Source organism: Pezoporus occidentalis, unplaced genomic scaffold, assembly GCF_034315485.1.
Source record: "Pezoporus occidentalis ecotype Australia unplaced genomic scaffold, CSIRO_AGI_Poc_V1 ctg216, whole genome shotgun sequence".
NCBI lineage: Eukaryota > Metazoa > Chordata > Aves > Psittaciformes > Psittacidae > Pezoporus > Pezoporus occidentalis.
In genome coordinates, this window is record NW_026914029.1 from 295,511 (window position 1) to 321,788 (window position 26,278).

Consider the following 26,278-nt stretch of genomic DNA (forward strand, 5'->3'; position numbering starts at 1 on the left):
TCACCGGGAGCCGGGCGCAGGCGCGCTGAGCGAGGCGCTGATTGGCTGAGGGGGAGCTGCTGCCGCACGCCATTGGCTGGTTCGAAGCCGGGCGGCGGTGGACGGCGGGACAGTGATGGCGGCCGCGGAGTTGGTGCAGGTGCTGGCTCGGTGCAGGCTGCAGGAGGTCGGATCAGGTGTGGGACCGGGACCGCTCTGGGGGGGGTTCCGAGGGCCTCTGGGGCGGCTGCGAGGGCCTCTGGGGGGGTTCCGAGGGCCTCTGAGGGGTCTGCGAGGGCCTCTGAGGGGGTCTGCGAAGGCCTCTGAGGGGGGTTCCGAGGGCCTCTGAGGGGGTCTGCGAGGGCCTCTGGGGGGGTCTGCGAGGGCCTCTGGGGGGGGTCTGCGAGGGCCTCTGGGGGGGTCTGCGAGGGCCTCTGGGGGGGGTCTGCGAGGGCCTCTGGGGGGGGGCTCCGAGGGCCTCTGGGGGGGTCTGCGAGGGCCTCTGGGGGGGCTGCGAGGGCCTCTGGGGGGGGGCTGCGAGGGCCTCTGGGGGGGCTGCGAGGGCCTCTGGGGGGGGCTGCGAGGGCCTCTGAGGTGCATGAGAGGTGCCAAGGTCTCCTGTGGGGAGCTGGAGCTGCTATGCACATACGGTGCTTATACACCACCCCCCCCACCCCCCCTTTTATTTCCCCTTAGTCTGGGTGGATGCGGTCTGGGATCTGGATTTCACTGAGACCGAGCCCCTGGATCCCAACATTGTAGAGGAGATCACCAACGATGGACTTGATGTCTTCACCTGTCTTCGCCAGGCCCTGCTGTGGTTTGCTGATGAGAACCAGAAGAAGGAGGTGAGGATGATACTGTCACCATGGAGGTGGGCCCTGGTGCTGTGCAGGTATTCAGGGCTCTCACACCTGGAAATGTGTAAAATGCTCTAAGGCAGTCCTAAGCAATCCTTGTCACATGTGCTGGAATGCTTCGGAGGGAAGGTATTCCCATGGGTAAGAAATACCAGGTCATATATAGTATAACATCATGTAGACTCTATATAGTATTATATACCATAGCATAATTGTGAAAGCATTTTCACACTTGAAGTTCAACTGTAAATTCCTGCCCCTGGGTCAGGACAATCCCCCAGCACAAACACAGGCTGGGGGAGGTAGGATGGAGCAGCCCTGAGGAGGAGAAGCTCCTCATGACCCAGCTCCAGTGTGCACTTCAGCTCAGATCTGCCCCCATGCGCTGGGCTGCACCCCCAGAGCATGAGCAGCAGCTCAGGGAGGGGATCTTATTCCTCTGCTGTGCTCTGGGGAGACCCCCTGCAGTCCTGATCCAGCTCTGGGGCAACAGCACAAGAGGGATGTTGGAGAGAGTGCAGAGGAGGCCATGGAGATGCTGTGACGGCTGGAACAGCTCTGCTCTGGAGCCAGGCTGAGAGAGCTGGGCTGGGTCGGCCTGGACAAGAGAAAGCTCCTTAAGGGGAGACCTTAGAGCAGCTCCAGTGCCTAAAGGGGCTGCAGGAAACCTGAAGAGGGGCTTTGGACAAGGGCCTGTAGGAACAGGCCAAGGGAATGGCTTGAACCTGCCAGAGGTGAGACTGAGATGAGCTCTTAGGCAGAAGCTCTTCTGTGTGAGGGTGCTGAGGTGCTAGCAGAGGGTGCCCAGAGAAGCTGTGGCTGCCTCATCCCTGGCAGTGTTCAAGGCCAGGTTGCACACGGGGGCTTGTAGCAAGCTGCTCTAGTGGAAGGTGTCTCTGACAATGCCAGGGGTTGGAACTGGATGAGCCTTAAGGTCCTTTCCAACACAAACCATTCCATAGTTCTATGATTATTATATATTTATAGCATAATTGTTAAAACATGTCTTTAAATAGGGGGTTGTTTGCAGTGGGATGTGTTAAAAATTGAACAGTAACACTAGTGCAGAGTTATGCTATGGTGGTATTTCTCACTCTTACCTGTGTATTTCACCTCAGAACATCTGGACCATATGTGCTGAAGAGAACTTTTCTCCTACTGCTCTAGTGGCTGTGTTACATCACTTTGTCCAAGCGGGCCAGCACAGGCAAGCTAATGCACAGAAGAGGGTTTTTGCTCTCCATGCAGCTGGGTTGTACTTCTTGTTGCTGGAAATCCCAGGTGAGCAATGGGTCATACTCTTAATTGTAGGATAAAGCATCATTCAGGATAAATCACCTTTCGTTTAGAAGGATTCCAGGTGGAGCAAGTGATGGCTTTAGAGCTGTCTGCTTGATCTTCCTGAAATCCTTGGGGATCAAACCCAGGCATGGTTTGAGTGATCAGCCTGACAGCAGCTTGGTCACTGGTCATAAAGTAGCTTGAAGGTGTCAACTCAGGCCTGTGCTGCTGTGCATCTTAGTAGCTCTGTGACAAGGTGGACTGAGGAGTCTGGATGCTACACAGAGCTGAAATCATGTATCCCTCTGCTTAGACAATAACACAGTGAAGGCAGAAGCTTATTCCTGTTCCTGCTCTATAACTAGAGAGGATTTCACTGTGTGGAGCTTTTGGACAAGCTCATTTGTGAAACAATAGTTTTTGTGTAAAATAATCAGCAGTGGGAGTGTTCTAGCAGTCAGTTTTCTGGCTGTCAAAGCAAGCAGGGAGCTGGCCAGATGATTTGATGCTGTCTGTATTTTGTGTGGAAGATGCTGATGTTGTCTCTCCTGGGCAGGCAGTATAGTTAACCAGCTGTTGCACCAAGTGATGTTTGATAAGTGCCTTTACGCCCTGACAAAATGCTGGCCTCAGGAACCAGATCTGGCCAGGAAGAGGAAGAAGATGCACACTCAAAGCTCTCAGACCACTGCAGCGAGAAACAGAAAGAAAGGCAAACCACGCAGGAATGGCCCCTCCCATGTAAGATGTTTGTGTAATCTCTTCAGATATAAATCGCTATTAATAAGCAAGTTGTTGGCAGACTATTTCATCTCGAGGGCAGTGTGATGCTCTTCCTCTTTTCCACCCCTTTTTCCATCCCTACCCTTTCATTCAGCACTTCAGCTGTGCTCTTGGTCCTCTACCTAGTAGGAATTTCAGAAATCTAATGATTTGTGTGTGGCATATTGTTAGGAAGCTCAGTAGCAGAGGGAGAAACTAATTCGTATCAGCTTCCTCAAAAGAGTTCAAGTTAGTATTCAGTCTGATGGACTTTGTCCTTCAAAACAGGAATAGGCTATGTTGGCACTTTCTGGTTTTGTACCCAACTTTCATCTTCCTGTCTGGTTTTTGGTTGGTTGGGGTTTTTTGTCCCCTTCCATTAAGTGTGTTGGTTCATCTGAAAGAAAAGATTCCACATTTGGGATGGGAAATCATGTAGGATGTAGCCTGAAAACCGAAATGTGCAGAAGAGACCCACCAGTGCTGTGGGGCAGGATGGTGTTGTTTCTCTTTTCTACCAATATAGATGGAAGAGATCCAAGAGGAAGAGGAGAAGGAGGAAGAAAATGATGAAAATGCTTACTTCTCAACAGATGACCTCCTTCAAGTTCGCAATGCAGTCTTCTTTCTGCTCAAAAACATCTTGAGGCTGCTACCTAAGTTCCCCCTCAAAGAAAAACCTCAGTGTGTGCAAAACTGCCTGCAGGTAATGGGATTCAACTACAGGAAACCTGGAGAGGGCCTTTGGACAAGGGCCTGTAGGGAATGGCTTTAACCTGCCAGAGGGCAGATTGAGATGAGCTCTTAGTCAGAAGCTCTTCCCTGTGAGGGTGCTGAGGCGCTGGTACAGGGTGCCCAGAGAAGCTGTGGCTGCCCCATCCCTGGCAGTGTTCAAGGGCAGGTTGGACACAGGGGCTTGCAGCAAGCTGCTCTAGTGGAAGGTGTCCCTGCCTGTGGCAGGGTTTGGAACTGAATGAGCTTTAAGGTCCTTTCCAACCCAAAACAGCCTGGAATTCTCTCTGAGCGGGATGCCTGCTCCATGTCTGTCATGCTCAGCAGATTGTGTTTCGTTCCAAGGTGCTCAACCCTCACCATACACATGGTATTGAGCTGCTGGGCTTTGAGTCTGCTCATGTCCTGCTTCAAGGGAAGTGCTGTGGTTTGAAATACAGACTTGAGTTCTGCAGGGTCTGACCCCCAGCAGACCTGCACATCTTCCCCGCTTGTGAATGAGCTAAGCTTGGCTTTCTTCCCTTGCAGGTCTTTATTGAAGTGACAAACTTTGAGCCAGTGGTACAGGAGTTCAAGTTCTCATCAGCAATGTGAGTAAAGAATTCTGGATGCTTGGGGGATTCTGTTGGTGTTAACCTGTTGTTGTGACAATGAAATCAGGGTTTCCTTTCACTAAAGATAATTAAAACGTGTTCCCCCAGCTAACAGGAAACAACACCTAGTGAATATTGAATGTGTTCCAGTCAGTGAGCTGATTTAGTTGTAGTAATTGTAGTAAACACTTCTCTGATGAGAGATGATGACATCTCTTCGCCTCCTTTCTCTTAGGAATGTTGACAAAGCCAAGTACATCTCTGAGCTGGCCTATTACGGGGTGCGGTTACTCTGCTCCCCTCTACATGGTACAGAAGATAAGGTAAAAGTTAGGCAAAATCTTTAAAATCCTCCCTGCTGTGGTTTGTTTCCTTCTCTGCACGTCATTTGGGCTTGCATGTGTTTTACTTCTCCAGTTAGTTTTACTCTTTGTGCATGTGTTTGCTGGGTAAGAGATGAGATGCTGTTTTCCATCCCAGCCCTTATTCCTTTGACTTGTATAATGATGTGTCTTGTGAGCTTTGAGTTCTGTGCTCTAGTGATTCTTGTGGCAGGTGAATCGAGAGCAGAGGATAGAGATCTCTGTTTGTTAAAGAGAATTCCAGGTTCCTGCATTTGCTGGAATGCTTTTGTTTCCTGCTAGGTGGAGCTGCAGCACTGCTTGTACCATGCTGCGGTGCTGGGTTGTGCAGCAGCAAAGCATGATGTCAGTGTTATGTGCAGATGCTGGTGAGCAGGGCTGATTCTGATGCAGAGAACACTGTCATCTGGCACATCCCATTCCATCAGGAATGTGTCTGCAGATCTTATTTTGTTGTCAAGCATACTGTGTCATCTCGCTTAACCTGTGCTGCTCCTGTGGATGGGGCTTTTGAGCTTTGGGTGTGACTGTGCTGCTGTGTTTGTGGGTCTTTGTAATCCCATCTGAACTAGCTCTGAGCTAGCAAGCCAGGAGTTAGTGTCTGTCTAGTCAGGACGTCCCTGCCTCTCCTGTTTGACTGCTCAGAGTGTGCCAGGATAACAAGGCATGCTGTGATCCCAAAAGTATGGCAGGGAGGAAGCTCTAAAACACTTCTTGTGTGTGCGCACCAGTGCATTTCCTCAAATCCCAAACATTTCTGACACACTCAAGTCCGCTGCTTTGGGTAGGGGGATATCTGTTGATGTTTTCAGGAAGCCCTTAGACATGAGCAGAGCCCAAAGCCCAGCAGCTTGATACCATGTGCATGGTGAAGGTTGAGAATCTCGGAACCATGCCTTGCTGAACTGGAATGAGAACATCCCAGCTGGGAAAGATGTGGTGTATTAATGAAGGGATCCTCTTTGAGTTACTCTTCTGGGAGTCATGTTTTGCAGGTTCTGTCATTTGGATGTAAGCTTGTTTGGTTTGGAATTCTTCCATAAACCTGGCCAGAATGCTTATCCATGGGCTCTGGTTGCTGCTGAGCTGAACCTGAGAATAACCTTTTCTTTCCAGGTTCTCCGCTGTGTCTTCCAGCAGCTCCTCAGTGTCATTCTGATGCTGGAAGGTGGTGCAGGCTCCAGATTTGCAGTCCTTGCCATCACATCAGCTGTGATCAGTGCCAGGAATCAGGCTATTAAATTTATCAGGTGAAGTACAGAGCTCTGGCACTACCCTGCCTGGGTAGGTCTGCTCTTTCTTCTGACGTGCCCTTGCTTTACTGTTTGCTTGATAAAGGGATGACAAGAACTGGCACTGGCTTTGAAGCTGGTTGTGCAAATGAGGCTTAATTAAAATGTCTGTAATGGGAATTTACTGAACTTGCTGGCAGAGGTGCTGTTTGACAGAGACGTGGCACTGAGTAGAAGGCATCCCTTTCTCTATTTTGCTTTGTGTCAGCTTTTCAGCTCTTGTGGTTTACTACAAAGTATTTGGAAGGGAAGATGACGATGGAGCTCATGTCTCCTTAGCTCTTTGCATTCTCCTGCTTAAAGAGGGGTTTTGCCTGTGTTTACTGGGGATCTGTGTGGTTGCAAAGCATAGTTTGGGCATAGGTCCCCAGACAACATCTAGTGAGTAGACTGAAAACAAAGAGGCTTTTCCTGTTTTCTACCTGCAAGCCAGGTTAATGCAGACAGTAGGTCTTCCATGCCTGTATCTTCTTGTACTCCTTGACTTCTGAAATGCATTCCAAAAGGAATTTACTTCATTTTTGCTGTCTCCTAAACTGAGCCTTATTAACATCTGCTTTTCCTTTGTGCAGCTCTGTAGTGGATGAGCTGAAAGAAGTTGCTTTTCCAGTTCTTCGGATATTACTGCAACATATCTGCACCAAGGTACACTGAGCTTTGTTACCTCTGGAGCTGAAGAACTGATGGGTGGCAGTATCTAAGAATTAGGAAATGGGTCTTAAAACAGCTTATGGGAATGCTGAGGGTGAGCTCTGTCCCACTCATTTCCAAGTGCTTGTTCCCCACTGTGACCTTTCCAAAATGTGCTGTTTCATTTTCCCCTCCCAAGAGATTAGTAAAGAAGCTTGATTCTAATACAAGACTATCATCTGAGCTAGCTGGTGAAGGGCAACTCTTAACCCATCCTGTTCAAATATGTGATTTACATTAATTTAATCACGTCAGAGAGCAAAAGTGAGCCTGGATGCTCACTGGTGCCCACATGATTAGAAAGGTTCTTGGGGGCTGGGATTTGTTGGGATTCAGTCCCTGTTAATACAGGGGGGTTGGAATTAGATGGTCTTTAAGGTCCCTTCCAATCCAAACTATTCTATGCTGAGAGCTCTTGGCCTAGGTACCCATCTGTAGACAGTCAGGTAGAAATACTCCCTCTGGATTTAATCCAAGCTCCACCTTTCCCTGGGGGAGAGTGTGGAAATGCCACACCATGCCGTTGCCCTTGTTTTTCAGGTCCCAGACAAGGCTGATTATCGCACATACGCTGCACAGGCCCTGGTGACTCTGCTGAGCAAATTCCCTAATGTAGAGTTTGCTGACTTCATCGCCTGGCTTTACAAATACTCCCACAACACTAAAGTACGTACATCTTGATGCTCCAGGCTTCAGATGCAGCAGCAGGTTGAAGTTGAAGGGTTCTGAACAGCGTTGCTGTTGCTACTGCTACCTAAAGGCACTGAGTAGAGCACTCCTGTGGCTTTGCTTACATTAACAATGTGCTTTTTCTTCCCAACAGATTGCCTACAGGGTGTTCGCTCTCGATGTAGCCTTAGCTTTGTTGCATGTGCCAGAGAGGACTGTGGACACCTCCCTGTCCCTGGACCAGCAGAAGTTTCTGAAGCATAAGTTTTTAGTACAGGTGATGGTGTTTGGGCGCTGCTCGGACAAAGCACCCGTGGTCCGTAGCAAAGCTTTAAGCAGCTTTGCCCAGTGTCTTGAAATGAAAGCTGCTACTACCTTGGAGAGCATCCAGGACTTACTACAAAGCTGTAAGTATTAATGGATCAGATAGGGGGAGTATTTCTTGAACTTTAGGAAATAACTACTGGGAGATGAGAGAGCTGGTGGTCAGGACCTGAAATCTGCTCATCCTTGCGTATTTGTCGTGATGAGAAGTAAGAAATGAGTCTTGTTACTCATGAAGCCTTATATTTGGAAGGGATTCATTCTCACGAGCCAGTTCTAAATAGATGCCTCCATATGAGATACCTTTGAAAGATATTTGCAGATGACTGAAATTGCTCACTAAAAAAATGTTTGTTCTTGCCTGAGAGTTGCTTGATTCTTGAGTTGCCTTTTGCTCCTGTGAAGTTTGTGCTCTTCACTGGCATTCTGAACTCCCTCAGGTGTGGGCAAAGGCCAGATGGCCCAATTCAGAGATATGCCTGTGGCATCCTACAGTTAGATGAGTTGCCTGAAAACAATTTGGAAGGACAGAACATCTGGAATTAAAAGACTTCATTTATTTCTTTTGTTTGCTTTCTTTTTGGCCTCACAGTCTTGGAACCAAACACAGACGCTGCGAGTTTGACGGGCAGTACAGAAGGTACAGAGCTATTCTCTTCTAGTAAGTCTTTGGCTTTTTTGGCATGCCACATTCTGTGCATATGCATGCCTGTAAAGCCTAGGCCATGCATGAGGCTCTTTGTGTAACAGTGAAGCATCTTGCTGGGTGAGCATCTGCCTTTTGAGCTCTTAAACCCTGAATTTTCCTTCCAGCTGTGTCCAGCCATCCACTGAAGACCTTGCCCATGTTCAAAACCATTGAGTTGACAGACAACAGCAACGCTGCTGGGCTTGATGGTATGTCAAAATCACACTTGCCTTTTCAGGTGATTTTTCAAAGCCTTCACTGAAATTAGGCCTTCTGAAGTGTATTCACTGTCCATTTCTCAAAGAGAGCAGAGGGTTTTCTGTAGAGCTGCTAAAAAACCACTTCTGGGTGATGAAGGGGGTGGAAGTGGCAGCTATAAAGAAATCCTGTTTCCACTCAAGTCTGACAAATACATATAATCTTGAAATCCTGATGTTGGTTTATGTGAATGTAGTGGTAACTCTTGTGGAAAAGCACGTAACGTATCCTTTCCAAGAAGGATGGGGTATATTACTTGGAACTCCATAAATATAAGGGTAATTACATCTTTTGCTTCAGTGCCAAAAGAACTAATATATTTTTGCCATGTAAACCACATCACCTTTGAGTAGGACTTAAGTGGGGAAGAATTCACTTCTCTGCAGCATCAGGAACTGGCTGGAGTTGAAAGCCAAGTGTGAGGTGGACCGATGCACAACGGCAAGCAGCTGGTTCTAATGTGTTGGTAGCATGAAATCATCTTTTGTGGCTCTTTGAATCTCTTCTTTCTTTCCTTCTTCAGTCTAAAAGCTTTTCTTCCTAACCTTTAGGCCTGTGCCAGTATCTCTGCTCTGAGTTCTTGCTGCTCACCTCCCTTGAACAATTCAGCAGGCGGCTTGGTTCACATCCTGCATTTGTGGCTTTGTTACGCGCCTCATGCTGTGCTTCACATGGGATCTCTCTCCCTATCTCCATGAGTCAGGCTCCAGTCCTTTCCATTGACAGCTTTCCTTTAAAACGTTGCCCTGATAAATGTCATTAATCTGCTCTCTCAGATAGAAAAGTCCTCCAGGCCACTTAAGGTATTTTGTATTCCCTGTGTAGTTGCAGGCTTCTTGTGGCAGAGGATGCCTGGCTTTGTATCCAGTACCCAGCTGAGCATATATTTGGCACGTGGCACAACAACTTCAGGAAAGGATTGGATTAGAAAGGGCTGTCTTGGGCTCAAGAGGATAGCTGGAATACAGGCCCTCCGAGTCAGTCAAGATGCATTAGCAAAGCTGTCTGGCACACACTTGTGTTTGGCTTATGCTTGGGCTAATCTTGCACTTCTGTGGAGACCAAAGAGCTCATATTGGAGAAGTGGAATAAATCTTGGTTGAGGACAGTCAGAACGTGCTGATTGCACAAGGGCAGAGATAAGAAGGGGGGGGAATCTGCAGGGTGCTGAGGAGTTACAGCATGCAAACATTGGTGCTCCCTTGGTAATTCTCAGCTCTTCTGTTTGTTTGGTGGGTTCTTCTGGGGTTGGTTTTCCTCCTTCTTAAGACACTGGGAGTCAAATCAGTGTCAGCTGGCAATATGTGATTGGTTTCACACATTTGGTCACCTTCACAAGAGAAGGTGTGTTTTAATGGCAAAATCTGGTGCTAAAAAGGTTCTTTTTCTGGGAGGAGCCTGTGATTGCAGTTAACTGCCCGTTAAGATTGAAGTCCCTTTTCCAACTACTTTTGATTAATCCTATTTCTTAATGGCAACAGAGTGAACCTCCATGGGGATCTCTTGTCACAGACACCCAAATTTGCCATATCTTGGGCAAATCTTCCTTGATGCTGTAAGAAATCTTAACAAACAGCATTAAATAGAAACCTTAAAAGCAATAGTCAAATGCATCAGTCAGGGTTGCCAGCTTGTCGCTAGCTCATTTGAATGATTTAAAGGTGCTAAACAATTGTTCGTGGCTCTGTGTGTTCATTTTTGTGGCATTTAATAAACTCCATTATGTATTTTTCCTGAGAACATCCAGAAATAAGTATGACTGTGACTATGGAAAGTGAAATCTGAGGCCTAATTTGATGTTCAGAGTGGGAAAATGTGTTCTGGTTTCCTTCTCTTGGGTTCTTTGCAGCTGCCTTCTGCAGCCTCGAGGAGTTCATTCGGCTAATAAATGGAGTCATTTCCACTCTAGGAAACACAGCAGTTCATACATTAATGCTTTATCCTGTGTGGAGCTCTGAGGCATAACTTACAAAAGGTTGTAGGCATTCAAAGCTCTCTGCTTACAAGTCTATTAACCTGCCTTGGGTTCAGACCTGAAAGTCTCCGTCAACAAATTGCTTAGTTGAGTTGGGAGCTGTGCTCCTCCTTGCGCAGCATGGTGGTGCTGCTAAATGGCTCACTTCTTCTTGTCATGGTTTTGGATAGGAAAAGAAGTCATGGCCATGCTGAGACGGAGAGCTGGAGATGAGAAAACCAACGTGAGGAAATCCGCTCTGCAGGTGAGATGGCTTCTGCTTGATTACCCGCAACACTCACAAAAATGATGAGGCCATAGTACTGTAGGGAACTCTGCAGCTTTATCCTGTAGCTTCCTGCACAGTGCCTCCAGGCCTTGGAAAGATCTTGTTTCCTAGCTCCTGATCAGTAAATAATGCAAGCATGATGGTGGGAGATTGTTCTAGGACTCTTGCTGGCTTCTCTTAGCCCCTCATTTAGAAGAGAGGCTCTTTGCAAATGTCAACAGGCATTTCAATTAAGTGACTTCCTTGGAAACTGAAGCAGATTAGCTGCTTAGTTTGTTTTGACCTTGTTATGAAAGAGATTGGGTCTTTTTGAGGGATGCTTTGCTTGTTGCTCCCTTTATTTAATGAAATCATTAGCTTTTAAAGAGATGTGCTTCAGCAAAGATCTCATGCTTTTATAAACCACCTTCCTCTGTTAGTCCTCTGCACCCCAACTCTTCCCCCTGATTCGAGCTTCCCAGGTAACAAACATGGTTCATACAAAGATCTGTTATTTTCAAGGGGAAATAGTGACATTTGCTCTATCCAAATGCTGTTTCAAGAGCAGAATGACTGAAAAGATGCGTTTTGTTTCATTCTGCGTCTCTGCACCCACTACCCATAAATTGTGAATGTGATGCCTGGCTCTGGCTGAGGGAAATTTGTGTCTGGTTCAAGTTGCTAGGGTTGGATTGTATTTTTGATTGGCTACTTGATGCACATGGCCTGTATTCCCAACTCCCAGGTTTTCATGAGCATCCTGAAGCACCAAGTGATCCCTTGCACCGCAGAGGATTTGTGCATCCTTCAGGACCGCTGCCGGGACCCTGCTGTCTCTGTCCGTAAGCAGGCTTTGCAGTCTATAACAGAGCTCCTCCTGGTGAGTGATCTTACACAGACGAGCAAAATGTGAGTCAAAAGAAGGAGACAACAGACAAATCTGGTCCGTGTCAGTTGTTCATTCAGTGAATTTCATCCTATGACTGTGTCTTAATATTTTTTGTTACCTTTTGACTCGGAAGTTGTGATTCATTCTTACACATACTTGTGATTGCTGCAGGGTGCTTCCAACTGCTGGAAACATTTCTTTTCCCTGGGTGTTGATCTCTGTGTCATGGAGAAAATGTTTATGTGGCTGGCCTTCTCCAGTTTGAAAGAAAATGTGAATCACTCCACTGAAATGCAATGTGGAGATGATAGCACTGCAATATTTTGATTTTCTATTTATTCACAATGGGTTAGTAACTTGGAGCCCAGGGTTTATATTAAGCAAAGCTGGTTTTTTAGTGTTAGATCATCTGCTGTGCAGCTTTATTGTGATACTGTGAGAACTATTTATAGGGTTTCAAAGCAAAGTGTTACAGTACTTCAGCAGAAGCACCAGCTATGATCATATGCCTCATGGTGGTCAAGGAGGTACAAGTTCCCTTATCCTATTGCTAGTTGAGCAGTATGCTGGCATTTACAACAATTCCCTTACCGACCTGAATCTGCAGGCTCCTAGGCCTTTGCTGATCTTAGATCCTGTAATGATTTAAAGATGTTTTTAACACAACATTGTGTTTCTCTCAGTCTCAGCACAATAATGCTGTAGTGCAGAAGGCCTGGTTAAATGGAGTGGTGCCTGTTGTGATGGACTCGGAGAGTTCTGTCCAAGAAAAGGCCTTGTATTGCCTTGATCAGCTCTTGTTGCAACATATAAAACGTTATGATAAATTCAGGAGCGATGATGAGAATCAGGTGCTGGCATGGGATCTCCTCACCCTCTTGGCTTCAGACAACCAGGAGCTCAAGTAAGTGCATTTTTCCCCTCACCCTGAGCTCTGTTGGCTTTTCCCTTTGTTCGATGCCTCGGGTGCTTCTATTGCCTTTACAATGTCAGCATTCAGGTCCAAAATCCAGTACTGTTACTTGGAATCCCATTAGGATGTGCAACTTTCCCAGCACAGACAAGCTGGTGAGAAAAGTGCAGTCTTCCTTTGTGTCAAGTGTTTCCCCTTGCTGCTCTCATTACCTGTGCGCTGTCCTTGCACCCCAGTGTTCACACACAGGAGCGGTGCGTGCCGTTCTTGATGTGTTGCTAGCAGCATGACTATTTAAGTCAGATGGAGGTGTTGTGACGACAGAAGAGGGGATATATAAAGAAAAGAGAACATCGCCCTGTATTAATTCTGATGTACAATATGTTACTTGTCTTATGACAAATAGAATTATACTGCCTTTTGTAGAATGCTGTGGGAAGAAACAGCAGAACTGGCATGACACACAGTATGACAAGGACACAACATTGGTTAAAGGCAGCTGTGTGTTTATTAGTCAACAGGGCATAATTGCTCAGAAATAGAAAAGGAGATGCTGGTGGGGCTGCCTTGCCCATCTGTGACACTGGCAATGTTCTCATTTGGGCTATTTTCTAACATGGTCTGCACAGTCATGGTGCCTTAGAATACCTTGCAGCTTGGTAGAGCTCAGAACTCTTTCCACGTGAAGTAGATAACTGGTGTTAAAGATGAAAATGAGCAAGTTTTGATGCCTTAACATGAGTGTAACCTGTCCCATCCATGGCTATTCAACAACAGCTACTAGAAAGTCTGTTACAGATTGCTGAAATGATGTTTTCTTGATGAGTCATGATATCAGTTGGACCTTGCATCTTACTGACACGGAGCACTACCTCCATGCTTGTGTGCCAGGGCATCAGGACAATGAGCTGAAAGACTGAAAATACTGCTAGTGAATAAGTGGTAGATATCCCCCTGTATTGCAAGTCATGGGAATGCCAAGCAGTAGCAGCTTTGTTGCATTGCCCAGTGTATCCTGGATAGGGATGCTGGATTTTACTGCCAGTGTCTAAGGCCAAGTGTTTGTTCTCTCCTTTAACTTATTTCTCTTCTTTCTCCCCTGCAGCCGTTACTTGAACAAAGCTTTTCTTGTGTGGTCCAGACAGAATAAATTCACCTCCACCTTCATTAATAACCTCATGTCTCATGTGGAAACAGAGCATGCTGTACCAGCCTGGATGCTGCTTGCTAAGGTGGCACGTTCTTCCCCCAAGCTGGATTACTCCAAGATCATTGAATCCTGGGACAGTGTCAGCAGGTATATGTGTGCTTTGAGCTCCATTCTGTACTAAAAGAGATGGGGGTGAAGAGGAGGGAACAAAGCAAGTGAGCACGTTCTGTCCTTCCCCAGGCAGATTGCTGCTTAGATATCAGTCCTTGATTCAGGCAATCTGTTCTGCAATGGGAGGCAAGCAACGGCCTATAGTTTGTGCAGTAACCAGCTCTTACCTAAAGCTTTTTGAGTTTTCATTTGGTTTGACAGGGCTGCCTTAATAATGCATATGCCAGATGAAAGGATCTTTCTGCTGTGGTTTGGTGGTGTTCCTTAATGTGAGCTTGTCTGCTCTGCTCTTTTTCAGGCAGCAGAACATAAGCGCTGATACTACAGGACATATGCTGTGTGTCATGGGTCATGTCGCAAAGCACCTCCCTAAAAGCACTTGTGAGAGGCTGATTGGTGAGTGGCCTTGAGAAACTGCAGTAGGGAAGGCAGGGTTCATGCCTCCCATCTTCAGTTAAGCTTCCCAAGTGATGGAGAAGACCTAGGAAATCCTCATTTTCTGTTTCTGTTGTTTTCAGATCATCTCAAGTGGTGGCTGAGGGATCCTCGGTGTCCCTTGGAGGTGATTAGCCCAGCTGTGGAGACTCTGCAGAAGCTCTGCCATGCCTACACAGATGTGCTGGAGGAGGCACAGGTGTGACTGAAAAGATAGCTTCTAAAATAGCTTGTTTCACACTTTGGAGTGCTCTCTCTGTCTCCAGTCTAGGCTCTCTTTAACAAAGGGGAGCTGACTCCAGCAGCTCAAGTCTGTTCTGCTTGGCTCTTGCCTGCTTTACTGCAGTTGTGCTGGAGAGCATCCTATAAGGATGGGCTTGTGAGAAATAGTCCTTTCTTGAGAAGGATTTCTCAGCACCACCACCTGAAATACCTTGCATTTGCCTTCTGTCAGAGCTGACAGAAATAGGAGACCTATGGCTGTGCCTTTTGAAATCAGGTATTTCTCAGGCTTACTCCAGTTTGAAGCTGCAGGCGTATGCTATAAGCTCTGAGTATTCTATACCAGAGCTGCTGTACATACACATATTTTCTACACCTCTTTCATGGGACCAAACAGAGAGTTGGTAACACATCAGTTGCTCATTTTTAGTGCCCCTGTTTCATACCATAGCTTGTTTCACTCCTGTAATGAGAAGGTAAAATAGACATCTCAGCCTGAGCAGTCTCAAAGAAGCTAAAACTAGTGCAGTTCTCTCTTGCTACTGTTTTCTCTTTGTGTTCTATATCTCTTTCAATATTGATGACAGCTATTTGCATTGTGTTTTCATTTGAATAGAGCTGCAGTTTCCAAGCAGCCTGTGAAAATTCACACAGGTAACCCCAAATGTGTTGGATGTACATGAAACAGTCACTTAAATCCTTTTCAAATCTGTGTTATTTCTATAATGAAGTAAACTTAGGCCTGTGGATCATTAAAAGCCAGATTCTCCAAGATGTTTGGACACTTGCACACATCCTTTGATGTGTAGGAGGAATTTGAAAGCTCTAAGGCCCTGTCTGATTGATTTCAATAGCACCTAGATTATTAAAAGCATGTAAGTGCTTTCAGATAAGGTTTTCATGTATGGACAGATACTCCAGCTCCATTTTGCTTAATTAATCAAGTGCCCAATTAATTTTGTTTAATTATGGAACAGGAGCTGCTCAACCAGGTGTGTGGAGATTTAGTATCCAACTGTGAAAGCTACATCTCGAATATAGTCCTCAAAAAGGATGGAGCAAAGCACCTGCAGGAAGATCTCTTGGTATGTTTGGTTCCCCTTCACAGACTGCTCGAAGGCTGGAGGTGTAGTTGAGACTCCAATAACTGTTCCACAGGAAAATCCTGGTGTGTGCTTGGGTGTACACACTGGAATCTGGTATTTGTGAGCATCCAACAGTTTTATACATCAACACTTGCTTTAAGGGTACAATGTCCCATGTATTTGTAATAAAATGACATGGGTTTTCTTTGCTCTTCCACTCATGAGCTGTTTGGGAGATAAGTGTGAAACACAGGTTGCTTTTGAGGTGGATTTCAATGTTATTGAAAGTTGGTTTTGGAGAGGTAGCAGCAGAGTCCTGCTGACTTAATTTGCAGCTCAGGCATTGCCTTTTGACTGCAGTGGTGCTTTATCTCTGTAGGTGAGACACCTCTACCTCCTGGGGGAGGCTGCACAGCTCTGTCCAGCCAAAGTGGAGAAACGTGTCTTCCTGTTGATTCAGTCCATTCTGGCTGCTCCTGTCAGCGAGGACAAATGTGAGGCTCTCTCCTTGCTGCCTGTAGTGTTGGGCTTACAGACAACAGTGTTTACCAGAAGAGCATGTTCTCATTCCTGACCTGTTCTTCCCTAGTGGTTAGTCCTCCAGATGGTGAGGGAATCCCAGCTTCTCAACCGCTGTCCCAGTTCAGAGGATCAGCCATGCCTTCAGTGGTCAGAGCTCATGCCTTCATTACTCTAGGTGAGTGCCATCCTGCAGTAGAAGCTGGCCCTCACATACCCAATTCCCGGCCTTCCTGCTTCAAGTTCTGCTCAAAAAGCTGTGTCAGTTGTAGGCACAGTGCTCCATGTTGGCATCTCCTCAGCTCATGGCTTTTTAGCAATGCAAATATCCATGGTAACAAGTGGCACAACCATAAAAATACATCCATGTAGCTGTTTCTCATGGTGGTTAATGGTGACCAACAATTAGCAGTGTCCTTCAGAATCATACTTGGTTGCTGTCTGGCTGAAGGATTCTCCTACATATGGTAAAAGGATGAAGAAAACTTCGTGCTTCTGATGCAGTTTAGAGCAGAATGACTGCACACAGCTCCTTGTTCTCCTCAGCATGAGGGAAGAACTTCTTTGAGAGAAGCCTCAGTCTGCATCTCCAGTATTATGGAGAGTACTAAGTGCAAGTTCTGCTTTTGTAGTACCTCTGTGGTTAAGAGCAAGTCTCTTCTCTCGCAGATAGACAGTATTATTCTTAACTGCTTTGGTAAGCTTAATTCTTTTGTACAGAGCTAAGAAACAGGGAGAAGTAATGTTAGAATGCAGGCTGGTTTATTTTAGGTTGGTTTAGTGATGCTCTCAGAGGTGGGTGTCTCCCTGCTATGCCTATGACAGCTGGGGCTGTTCTTTTTAGCTGCTTTGAATAATACCCTGTACACAAAAATAGTTTGCTGTGAAGGAGGGAATTTGGCATGGAGACCCACGCTAAGGGTCTAAGTGGAGTTTGGAAGAACTCCTCAAAGTATCATTTCTTGGAGAGATGGTGCAGATTGCTCATCAAGTTTCCATGTGTGTTTCTTCTTTATTCCTGCTAACTTCCCGATTCCTTTCTTGGCTCCTATTGGACTCGAAGGAGGCAGTAAGCTGGGCTGCGGTGGTTAGGAAGAAGACTGTCTTTACAGCTCTGACAATCTCATCCCTGTTTCCCAGGTAAATTGTGCTTACAGCATGAGGATCTGGCCAAGAAATGCATTGCAGCTCTCGCTCGAGAGCTGGAGGTGTCACAGGATGTGGCTGTTCGCAATAACGTTGTCATCATCATGTGTGATCTGTGTGTCCGTTACACATCCATGGTGGACAGATACATTCCCAACATTTCCGTGTGCCTGAAGGACCCCCATCCCTTCATCCGTAAGCAGACACTGATCCTGCTCACCAACCTCCTGCAGGTAAACAGGGGCTCTGTGTCTCACAGCCTGTCCAGCCAGTGCATTGCTTCCACCTTGATTCATCTGCGCTTCAGCAGGAAGACTTTAAACTATGTGTCTTGTGCCTGCTTTGTTTTGCTAGCTGGGCAGGGATCCTACCGAGGACGCTTTACACAGTTGGATAATGGGGTTATTTTTAGACAGTGGGTACCTCTTTTCTCACCTTCTGTTTCTCTGAATTCCCATCACTCCTGTATGAATGAATATAACGAGCATTGCAGCACCTTCTTCTCCCACTGAGAAGGCTCAAGATGTTTACTCTCCCCATATCCATACGAAGCCAGGCAAGGCAGATTTGGAGTGCATTTGGCTCCCAGAAGAGTTGTTGAAGAGCATATGTTCCTTGGGATGCTTCTGCTTTTTCACTGGGGCCTGTGGTAAACCTGGATCCTTGCCACTGTGGCATCTGTATGTCCACTCCAAAAGGAGTGGTTTGGGGTTGATTTTGTGTCTCTCCAGCTGAAGGTACCTTGCTCATCTGCCTGATGTATCTTTTGCTGGCCTCCATCAGATACTGTCCTGACAACAGTCTGAAGGCTTTTCCTGATCCAGGTAATTTGTTTGCTGTTTCTTACAGGAGGAGTTTGTGAGATGGAAGAACTGTCTCTTCTTCCGTTTCATCACTGTCTTGGTGGATCCATGTCCAGACATTGCCAGGTAAAATACTCATCTGTGAGTTCAAAATGATGTGGGCTCAAACCCAGTCCTAGCCTTGTACCTTCAGCAAGCAAAGCAAAGACCCAGTGAGAGAGATCCCATTAACCACTTCTATGGTGGTCATGCCTTAGGGTCTGCCATGGTAGCAAAGGAGTGGGGAACTTCTTTCCAAGTCATCCAGAGGACCCAAAGTAGCAAGCTGTGTGTTCTTGCCATGCTGGTTTTGACTCTCAAGTTATCCAGAGAACAGGAGTTTTTGAAGGAAGCCTTGCTGAAATTCTCCTTGTGGTTTTCCAGTAGGCTCTGTCTTGAGTGGTGGTTTTGGTTTAGGGATAGGATTAAATATTCTCCTTTTAAGCCTTCCACCAGTTTGTAATACTCTGACACCTAAGAGGACCTGTGCACACTGGCTTTAAGTGATGTTTCTGTGGGTTTCCAAGTCTCAAGCTGCTCTGTTACGTGAGAAATGGGAATGGGGCAGGTTTCCCTAAGGATGGTGCTGCACAGGAGACTTGGACACTGCTGCTTTCTCCCTGAAACAGTCAATTGGAAGATTGGCATCTAGCACCATCAACCTGTCATTGCTTCCTAGTGCATATTCAGACTTTCCTTTTCTCTTCAGTGAGTTTAAGATGTAAAAATGTCTTTCCAGTAGATGGTGACATTGCAACATCACGTTCCCAGAGCTTCAGCTGAAGAACATGGTGTTATTTCTTTGGGAACCTTTCTCTTTGCATCTGCCTTCAGTGACTGCATCCAGACAAAACCATGTTCTTCATGTCTGGGTTTGACTTGCAGCTGTTGTGGGGATTTTGGTGATTCATTTTGTGCTAAGTGCTGTGCGTCAGCCACAATGGAACTTAAGTTATTTAAACAGTCCAAGTCTTGTGCATGGATTCAAGTTCAGTCTCTCTTTAATGGCACAAAAATTGTAGTATTGTGGATGCTGAGAATGTCTGTCTCTTTCTGCATGAAAAAAGGCTTAAAGTCAACGAACTGATAACCTTGCTCAAGCCCAGATGGAGCCAGGCAAGGATTAAATGTGGTGTTGAGGGAGAATTGCAAGAGAAAAACCACCCTACTGCTATATAGCTTCTGAACCCTATGCTGTGTTTCAAGGGGTGGCTTTAGAAGCTATTTGATGGTAGGGTCTTTGTTTTCTTCCTTTTCAGGTTTGGAGAGTTCTGCTTGGTGCATCTCTTGCTGAAGAGGAGTCCTGTAATGTTCTCCCAACACTTCATTGAGTGCATCTTCCATTTCAATAGCTATGAGAAGCATGAGAAGTACAACAGGTTCCCCCAGAGTGCGCGGTCAGTTGAGCACATTCATATCTCCTCTTTGCTAAATGATGAGCTGTCTGGCCCATCATTACCAGCCCCGGGGCAAAGGTTGGGCTTGATGATCTTAAATGTCTTTTCCAACCTAGTTGATGCTATGACAGCACTTGTGGCACTGTGTAATTATGTATGCAATAGGGTGAAAGCAGCCAGGGGAAACTCTGTTAAATGCAGAGTGCTCTCCCTTCCCTGTGACACTTCTGGGAGGCCTCCTGCATGTGATTTGTGGCAGTGTGTGGTATGCTAACAGGTTTATGGGTCTGGAAATTGACATTCAACTGTTCCTTGCTGATTGAAAGTCATTATTTCAGTGACTTCAAATAATGTGACTTGGCCCTGGTAATATGTCTTGCTCATCCCCAGGGCGAGGAGTCTCTTTTCTCTGAAGGGGAAAGAAAACAGAGAGAAGAGGATGCTTATCTACAGGTTCCTGCTGGACCACTTTACAGATGAGCAGAGGTTCAGCATCACGACAAAGATCAGCCACAGCATCCTAGGTAAGGGCCTGTCCTTTAAAGTCTGCCAAACTGATGTCTGTATAAAACCACAATCCAGCCATGTTATCTTCCTGTCTTTACTGGCACTGCTGCTTTCGGTATACTACTTCTTTCTTCCCTGTGTGTTCCAGCATGCTTTGTGGATAACGTCCTTCCATTGGACCTGGAAGCCAGTGAGTTGCTCTCAGATACATTTGCAGTCCTTAGCTGCAAAGAAATCAAGCTGTCAACTATGAGGTCAAAACCAGACGAAGATACTCAGCCTGAGGAAGATGAAATGGGAATGGCCAATGCTGTCATGCAGGTGGCACAGAAAAAGCTCATCTCGCAGGTGATTGGCACTTGATCTGGAGTGGGGAGAGGACTGGCTTCTTAAGAGGCTCTGCTTTATGTATGGTGTTAAGAGCAGGCTTAACTGTGGTAATTCCCTTGCTATGGAGTGATAACTCCTCGCTGAGACCATTCATCTAACCACAGAGTGGCTTCTCCTTTATTGTGTTGTGTAACTGTTGATGCCTTGTTCAAACAAAGGTTCAAAAGAAGAACTTCATAGAAAACATTGTGCCAATAATCACATCCCTCAAGTCTCTGATGGAGCAGAAGAGGTTCCCAGCTCTCCGGGACCTTATGAGCTACCTCCAGGTAAGGGGAAGTGTTTCCTTGTTGGGTTTCTTTTTCCTCTCTTGCCTTAATGTGTTAGATGTGCAACTGGGAACAGAACAGCCTTCTTAGAGGGAAATTTAGAAGGCATATGATGTTGTGACACTGCCACTGTGTTAACTAACATAGGAGGCGAAGGGATTTTAGATCAGGATCAGTGTGATATGTGTGAGCCTCCTCAGTGGAACGTGGGCAGAAAGCCTGAACGCTGGAAAGCTTTTCCATGTTCTCAAGTACAAACTGGAATCGAAACTCTTAGTCTGTTAAAAACACCTCTGCTCCACCAACTGGTATTTCCTTTTGCACTTAAGCAGCTGTGATCTGAATGGGGATGTGAATCAGTAGTCAAGAGATTTCTGAAAGACTTGAAACATTCCTTATTGCTCCAGGAAATGATGCAGGATTACAGAAATGAAATCAAGGACTTCTTTGCTGTGGACAAGCAGCTGGCAGCCGAGCTGGAGTATGATATGAAGAAGTATGAAGAGCAGCTGGCCAGGGAGAAGGAGTCAGACCAAGAGCAAGTCTCCACAGCACAGGCAGAGGTTGGTGGTGCCATTAACTGTACCTGTGCTGTCTCCTCTGCTAAAGTTGGTGTATGGCTCACACCCCTGCTCTGTATGTGTGTGGACCTCGTTACAGCACTTGTAACAGCATGGCTGTGTAATGTTCTCATCCCTCCTCTCATTTGCTGGCAGAAACTTTGGTTTCAGAGTCATTTAATGCGCTTAGAACCACTACAAGCAACGTGTTAGCCAGAGGAGCAGCAAACAACTGATGTAAAGAGAATTCAATTTAAAGGGAAGGCTAAGTCTAACTTGCCACTGGCTGTGCTTACATGTTGTGTTGCTCTCCGCTCCCAGCGTGATAGAGATGATAAAAAGGTTCATTTTGTCTGACTTTAGGTGTATACAGAGTGCAAACTTAACCTGTCCTGGTGCACATCCTCTTTTAAAGCCATTGCAAAGAAATATGTGCTGGGGTCGGTTGTCCTGAACTATTTTACATAATGCTTGAAGTTGAGGTGACTTCTACTCTGCTGATTTAGAAGAGCACCTCTATATACACCCCTAAACTAGGACATGTGTGTCCCATCTCGATTTCCTATTTGCTTCTTGTTAACATTTTGGCCAATAAATTCTGTCTCCCTTTCACCCCTTGACATCCATCACCCAAAGGGTAGTTCTTAATCATGCAGCATGTAGGTCTAAGTGTCTTGTATCGGGCTTATCTACACCTGTATCCACTGTTAGACATGATCTTTCCTCCTGTTTTCTATAGCAACCTCCATCTTTGGAGAGAACTGGACCTTCTGGAGGCTGGAGCAGTAATGCTCAGTCTCCTACAAGTGGGAGACAGTCCTCCTCACCTCAATCAAGTGCTTCCTCGGTGCCTTCTGCGTTTGCTACACCCAGGGCTGATGCTCTGAAACGCAGTCACAGGTATGGGTCCTGGTTAGGATGACCAGTTTGATGACACACTGCAGGGCTACTGCTTTGCTTAGCCACTCCTTTTTAGAGGTATGGAAGCTACCAGTGTTGCAGCATGATCTTCTCCAAAACATCTGGTGTCTAAGATCAGAAGGGATTGGAGGGCACAGGTCTCCCTTCCTCCCAGGCCAGGTTGGACAGGGGCTTGGGCAACAAGGTCTGGTGTCTTAAGGTCCTTTCCAACCGAAACCATTCTGTGATTACATCATCTCCTTTGGGCTTGCAGAAGGCAATGACTGGTTCTGTCATGGCTTTTTCCCTATAGGCCAACATCCTTCAGCACAGTTGCCATCCTGAACTCTGCCAGGAAAGCGATGGAAGCCAGGAGCAAGCAACGCAGCAAGAGTGTTGGAGGAAGTTTAGCAACTGCATCGCTTCCACCGAGCACAGCCGGCAGCAAGCAAGGTAGGAATCCTGCTAGAAACTGGCATTGGATCAGATCTAGTTGACACAGCCTGATTGTGAGACCCTGGAGGTCTCTGAGTGAACACATTTCTATTTGAATGATTTCCCTGTTGTTCCCAGCATCCTTCCAAAGCCTGAATGAACAGTCTACGAGAGAGAATGTTTCTGTGGTGGGCCGTGCAATCAGCACACCAGAACGTAAGTACAACCCAAAGGAGCCCTTTCCAATGGGGCTGAGCACTCATTCTCTGAGAGAGGTGGCAGTGCATGCTCTGTGTGCTCCCTAAAGAACAAAGGAATCATTGCTAGCTGTAGGGTATTTATCTGAGTGCTTGTAGTAAATAAGAACTGTTCTGAAATGGAAGGCACTGGATGAATGATGCAAGGGAAATACTCAGGGTCTGGTCCTCTTCAGCTCTAAGACAGGAAGCTCCTGTTGTCCAAACAAAAGCTCTTGGGTGAGCTACGACCTGCTTCTAGCGCAGGCAGTGAGCTGTGACAATTGCAAGAGAACAGAGAGATCTGCTCAAGTGGGATTAATAACCTGCAGGGTCATTTCTGAGTGTGTGTGTTCTTCCCTAAGGAAGAACTGAGCATTGGAGAAGGATTTAGGTTTTTTTCACTCTGCTGTGGAAACTAATGTACAAATACACAGGGAGGAACCTCGTACACAGACTGGGAGTTTGCTGTGCTTGTGTCCATGGCAGCTTCAGCTCCTCCCTCAAAACCTGACCTTCAAAGTCAGTCTTTCCTGGAATGCTTTCTGCCAGCCTACAGCATTCTGCAGTGTCACTTTCTGCAAGCTGAGAGGCAGTTACTCAAATGGGGCTGAGTTCCAGCAGTGGATTCCTTCCTTTATGTCAATTCACTGCTGACCTTCTGGAGGGCATATCCGTCATGGTGTGAACTGTGTCACTGACACCCTCCAGTGAAGCTGGGTGAGTATCTGACAAGTTGTCTCTCATTAGGCAGCTGTGAAGTGTTGTGGGCATGGGTTGATGTTCCAGATGCACTGCTGTCTGCCTGCACTCTTTGCCTCTATCTGTGCAAGCACCTGACCTGCACACACACAGGAGAGCAAACCTCATCTAGCCAACAAAGCAGGGAATTGCAAATACCTGCCATGTGTGAGCAGGCAGCAATGATGTGCATCCACTGGAAAATCTGACCCTTCTCTTCCCTGCGTGCTCCACTCTGTGGCTGGATTTGTCTGCCTCAATGTTTCTCTTTGCTGCCTGAGCAACAAGCAATGATCTTTGTGCAACAAAAATACCTGAGGGCATGTTTTTAGAGAGCAGAAATGGTGAGGAGCCAGCTCTCTGTCTGGAGGCTTGCACGGCTGTTTCTCTTGAGTGCCATATGGTGAAAAAGGAGGCAGAACATTAATCTGCAGTGGTACTAGGGCTGAATTCCTCCTTTGCTTCAAGGCAGCGCATGTCCTTCTCCTTCAGCAGGGAGACAAACTGTACAGAGCAGTGTCATCACTTGAGTTAGTGTGCTGAGCCATCTGCATGGTGGGCCTTGTAGGCTGATAGTCAAAATAAAGCATTCTTGTTTCTCTAGTACATCATTCTAGAACTGACAGAGTTCTTTGTAAGACAGTCTGTACTTGAGAAGTTCAGAACAACTGTCTAGGCTCTTTATTTGTCTGTTCTGGCTGTCTTTGGGTCTCCTTCTCAACTCCTGCCTGTTACTTTGAGGATGCCTACATGGCTTTGGGCAAGTAGCAACACACGTTGTGAAGACAGCACTTTTGATTACATGGGAAACCCTACTTGATGGCAGTTCTTTACCATTTCCTTCCCCTGACATAAACCTCTCATTAACCAAGGTAACTTAAGGCACACACTGCACAAAGGACACTTGCAGGTCAGTCTCCAGAGATGCAGTGGCCAGCTAAAGCAGATAGATCAAGCTGGATTCCCACTACAAGCTTCAGGGGCTCCCTTCTGGGACAGGGAGGTAGTTAAAGGGCAAACCTAGTTAGTCTGGAGAGGCCTTACAGCAGAGTTTCCAGCTCCTGTCCTATAAAGCACCTTCTACCTTAATTCCTTGTGAAAGGTTCTGAGAAACATGAGCGTAAACCAGAGTGTTGAGTAAAGTAAAATCTGAATATTGTGACATCTCTCCTGAGATAAATGACAGCAAAGAGACAGCTGACAACTCTGGCCTATTCAGGCAAGCTAAATTCTACCTAGCTTCCCTGTCAAGTGATTCCTCTTGTCTGGCTGCAGGCAGCTCCTCAAGGAACGGCTGTTCAGGTCCTTTGTCAGTCTTCAGGGGCCCATATTGTGCCTCGGCAAGGCAAAGCAACTGCTCTGAATCTAACGTGTTGCTGAGACAGATGGCAAAGCTTCAGTGGAAGGGGTGGCTGTCCCACTTAGGGAGGGCAAGGAGGTCTTGTGGTTGAATTAGCTTCCTCCCCATACAAAGCAGGCTCTGAGTTTGGAGTGTAAAGGTGATGCTCACAGATAGCCCAGCACATTCAGCACACAGTTTTGAGGCACTGAGACATCTGCTGTGGATGTGCTTGCAGTTACCTGGATACACTCACTCTGTGCCACTTGGGTGCCACATGCCCTGCCCCCAGGCTGTGTCACAAGCTTGCTCTAATCTGTGCTTCTCCTTTCAGAGACCATTAATGACTTGACTTTTGGTGCTGGGGTCAGTTACATCAGCTTGACGCACACACCCGCTTCAGGTCCAGGCAAGTTCTCTTTGGGATTCTAACCTGGGGGAGGGGGAAACACCCCGATGATCAGATCTGTGGCATTTCTTACCATATGAAAGTATGTGTGTTATTTGCAGAGAAGGAGAAGGCTGAGGAGCAGCCAAAAGATATCATCTGTTTGAACTCACCAGATGAAGTGTAAGTTACTACAGGGCTGAAGCAGCAATGGCAGTGAGGGCCCACTGATGACATGCTTTACAATCAATGCTCCTTCTCCTTCCTTCTTCCAGCCCCCCCCAGCCCCAGAAGTGGAAAATAGAATCCCCAGCGAGGAAAAAGAGCAGCCAGTGTGTCCCCTTGAGACGTTCCCAGCGGAGAACCCCACTGAAACCAGACAACTGATCCCTTCCCTGAGCCATTGTACATAATCATCAGGTTGCCTGAAATTTGTCCCTCTCCTTTGTATTTATAAGTCCCTGTGGGCACCTGTCTGTCCTCCCTTCCTTCCTTCCTTCCTTATCTATTCTGATGTGGGTTTTACATGAAACTGTCTAGAAAGTGGGCACACAAAGCCTGCATTACCACATGTACATATTATAAACTGCTGCTGTTGACAGAGCTCAATGGAGTGCTGAAAGCTGCAGTATAAAGGGAGGCTTGCTCCTCACCCACAGGATGTATAATTTGTCCATTTGGAAAAGTAAGAGCATAATGTTGCCACCAGCTTAGCAATAAAGGCTTTTATCACAGCTTGCAGGGGAGTGAGTGGCTCTGCTTAGTCCCTCATTGTCCCTTCTGGCTCTATGCTAGGCTTGCTTTAATTTGCACAAAGGTAAACCAGCTTGTCACTGCCATCCCCCTAAATCTGGTAATTGCAAGCTCCAGCACCTCTTATTTGTTGTGCTAACTCCTGTGTGTGTGAGCAGCCTTCGTGTTCTTTTCTATGGAATATTTCCAGTCTTGAACTATGTGATTTCCATTTTATGAAAATAAATGGTTACGGAATTAATTCCACCCACAGCTTCTGCTCTTGAGCTGACAGAGGAA

General features: G+C 46.5%; 2 protein-coding genes across 2 annotated transcripts in view; both read left to right on the top strand.

Moving 5' to 3' along the window:
- The window catches only part of B3GAT1 (beta-1,3-glucuronyltransferase 1), a 112,226-nt gene that overhangs the window by 50,235 nt on the left and 35,713 nt on the right, over positions 1–26,278 (top strand). The window lies entirely within an intron of this gene.
- NCAPD3 (non-SMC condensin II complex subunit D3) lies at positions 109–26,245 on the top strand. The gene is made up of 35 exons (XM_062619906.1): positions 109–176; positions 676–827; positions 1,958–2,120; positions 2,677–2,861; positions 3,409–3,588; positions 4,143–4,204; positions 4,443–4,530; positions 5,686–5,819; positions 6,434–6,506; positions 7,092–7,217; positions 7,375–7,627; positions 8,137–8,184; positions 8,358–8,441; positions 10,636–10,709; positions 11,458–11,592; positions 12,285–12,505; positions 13,620–13,811; positions 14,134–14,231; positions 14,354–14,469; positions 15,470–15,577; positions 15,957–16,071; positions 16,167–16,274; positions 17,237–17,475; positions 18,092–18,171; positions 19,344–19,481; positions 19,872–20,005; positions 20,137–20,336; positions 20,537–20,647; positions 21,055–21,210; positions 21,947–22,107; positions 22,421–22,560; positions 22,681–22,758; positions 25,193–25,267; positions 25,369–25,429; positions 25,522–26,245. The coding sequence occupies exons 1-35, from the start codon at positions 116–118 to the stop codon at positions 25,631–25,633; spliced, it is 4,461 nt and encodes a 1,486-aa protein (XP_062475890.1). The 5' UTR covers positions 109–115; the 3' UTR covers positions 25,634–26,245.

Bases quoted from the DNA above. Each gene is read 5' to 3' on its own strand.
- NCAPD3 (XM_062619906.1), top strand. From the start codon at position 116: ATGGCGGCCGCGGAGTTGGTGCAGGTGCTGGCTCGGTGCAGGCTGCAG. The intron at 4,205-4,442 runs GTGAGTAAAGAA...CCTTTCTCTTAG, and splicing joins TTCAAGTTCTCATCAGCAAT to GAATGTTGACAAAGCCAAGT. The intron at 11,593-12,284 runs GTGAGTGATCTT...TGTTTCTCTCAG, and splicing joins CTATAACAGAGCTCCTCCTG to TCTCAGCACAATAATGCTGT.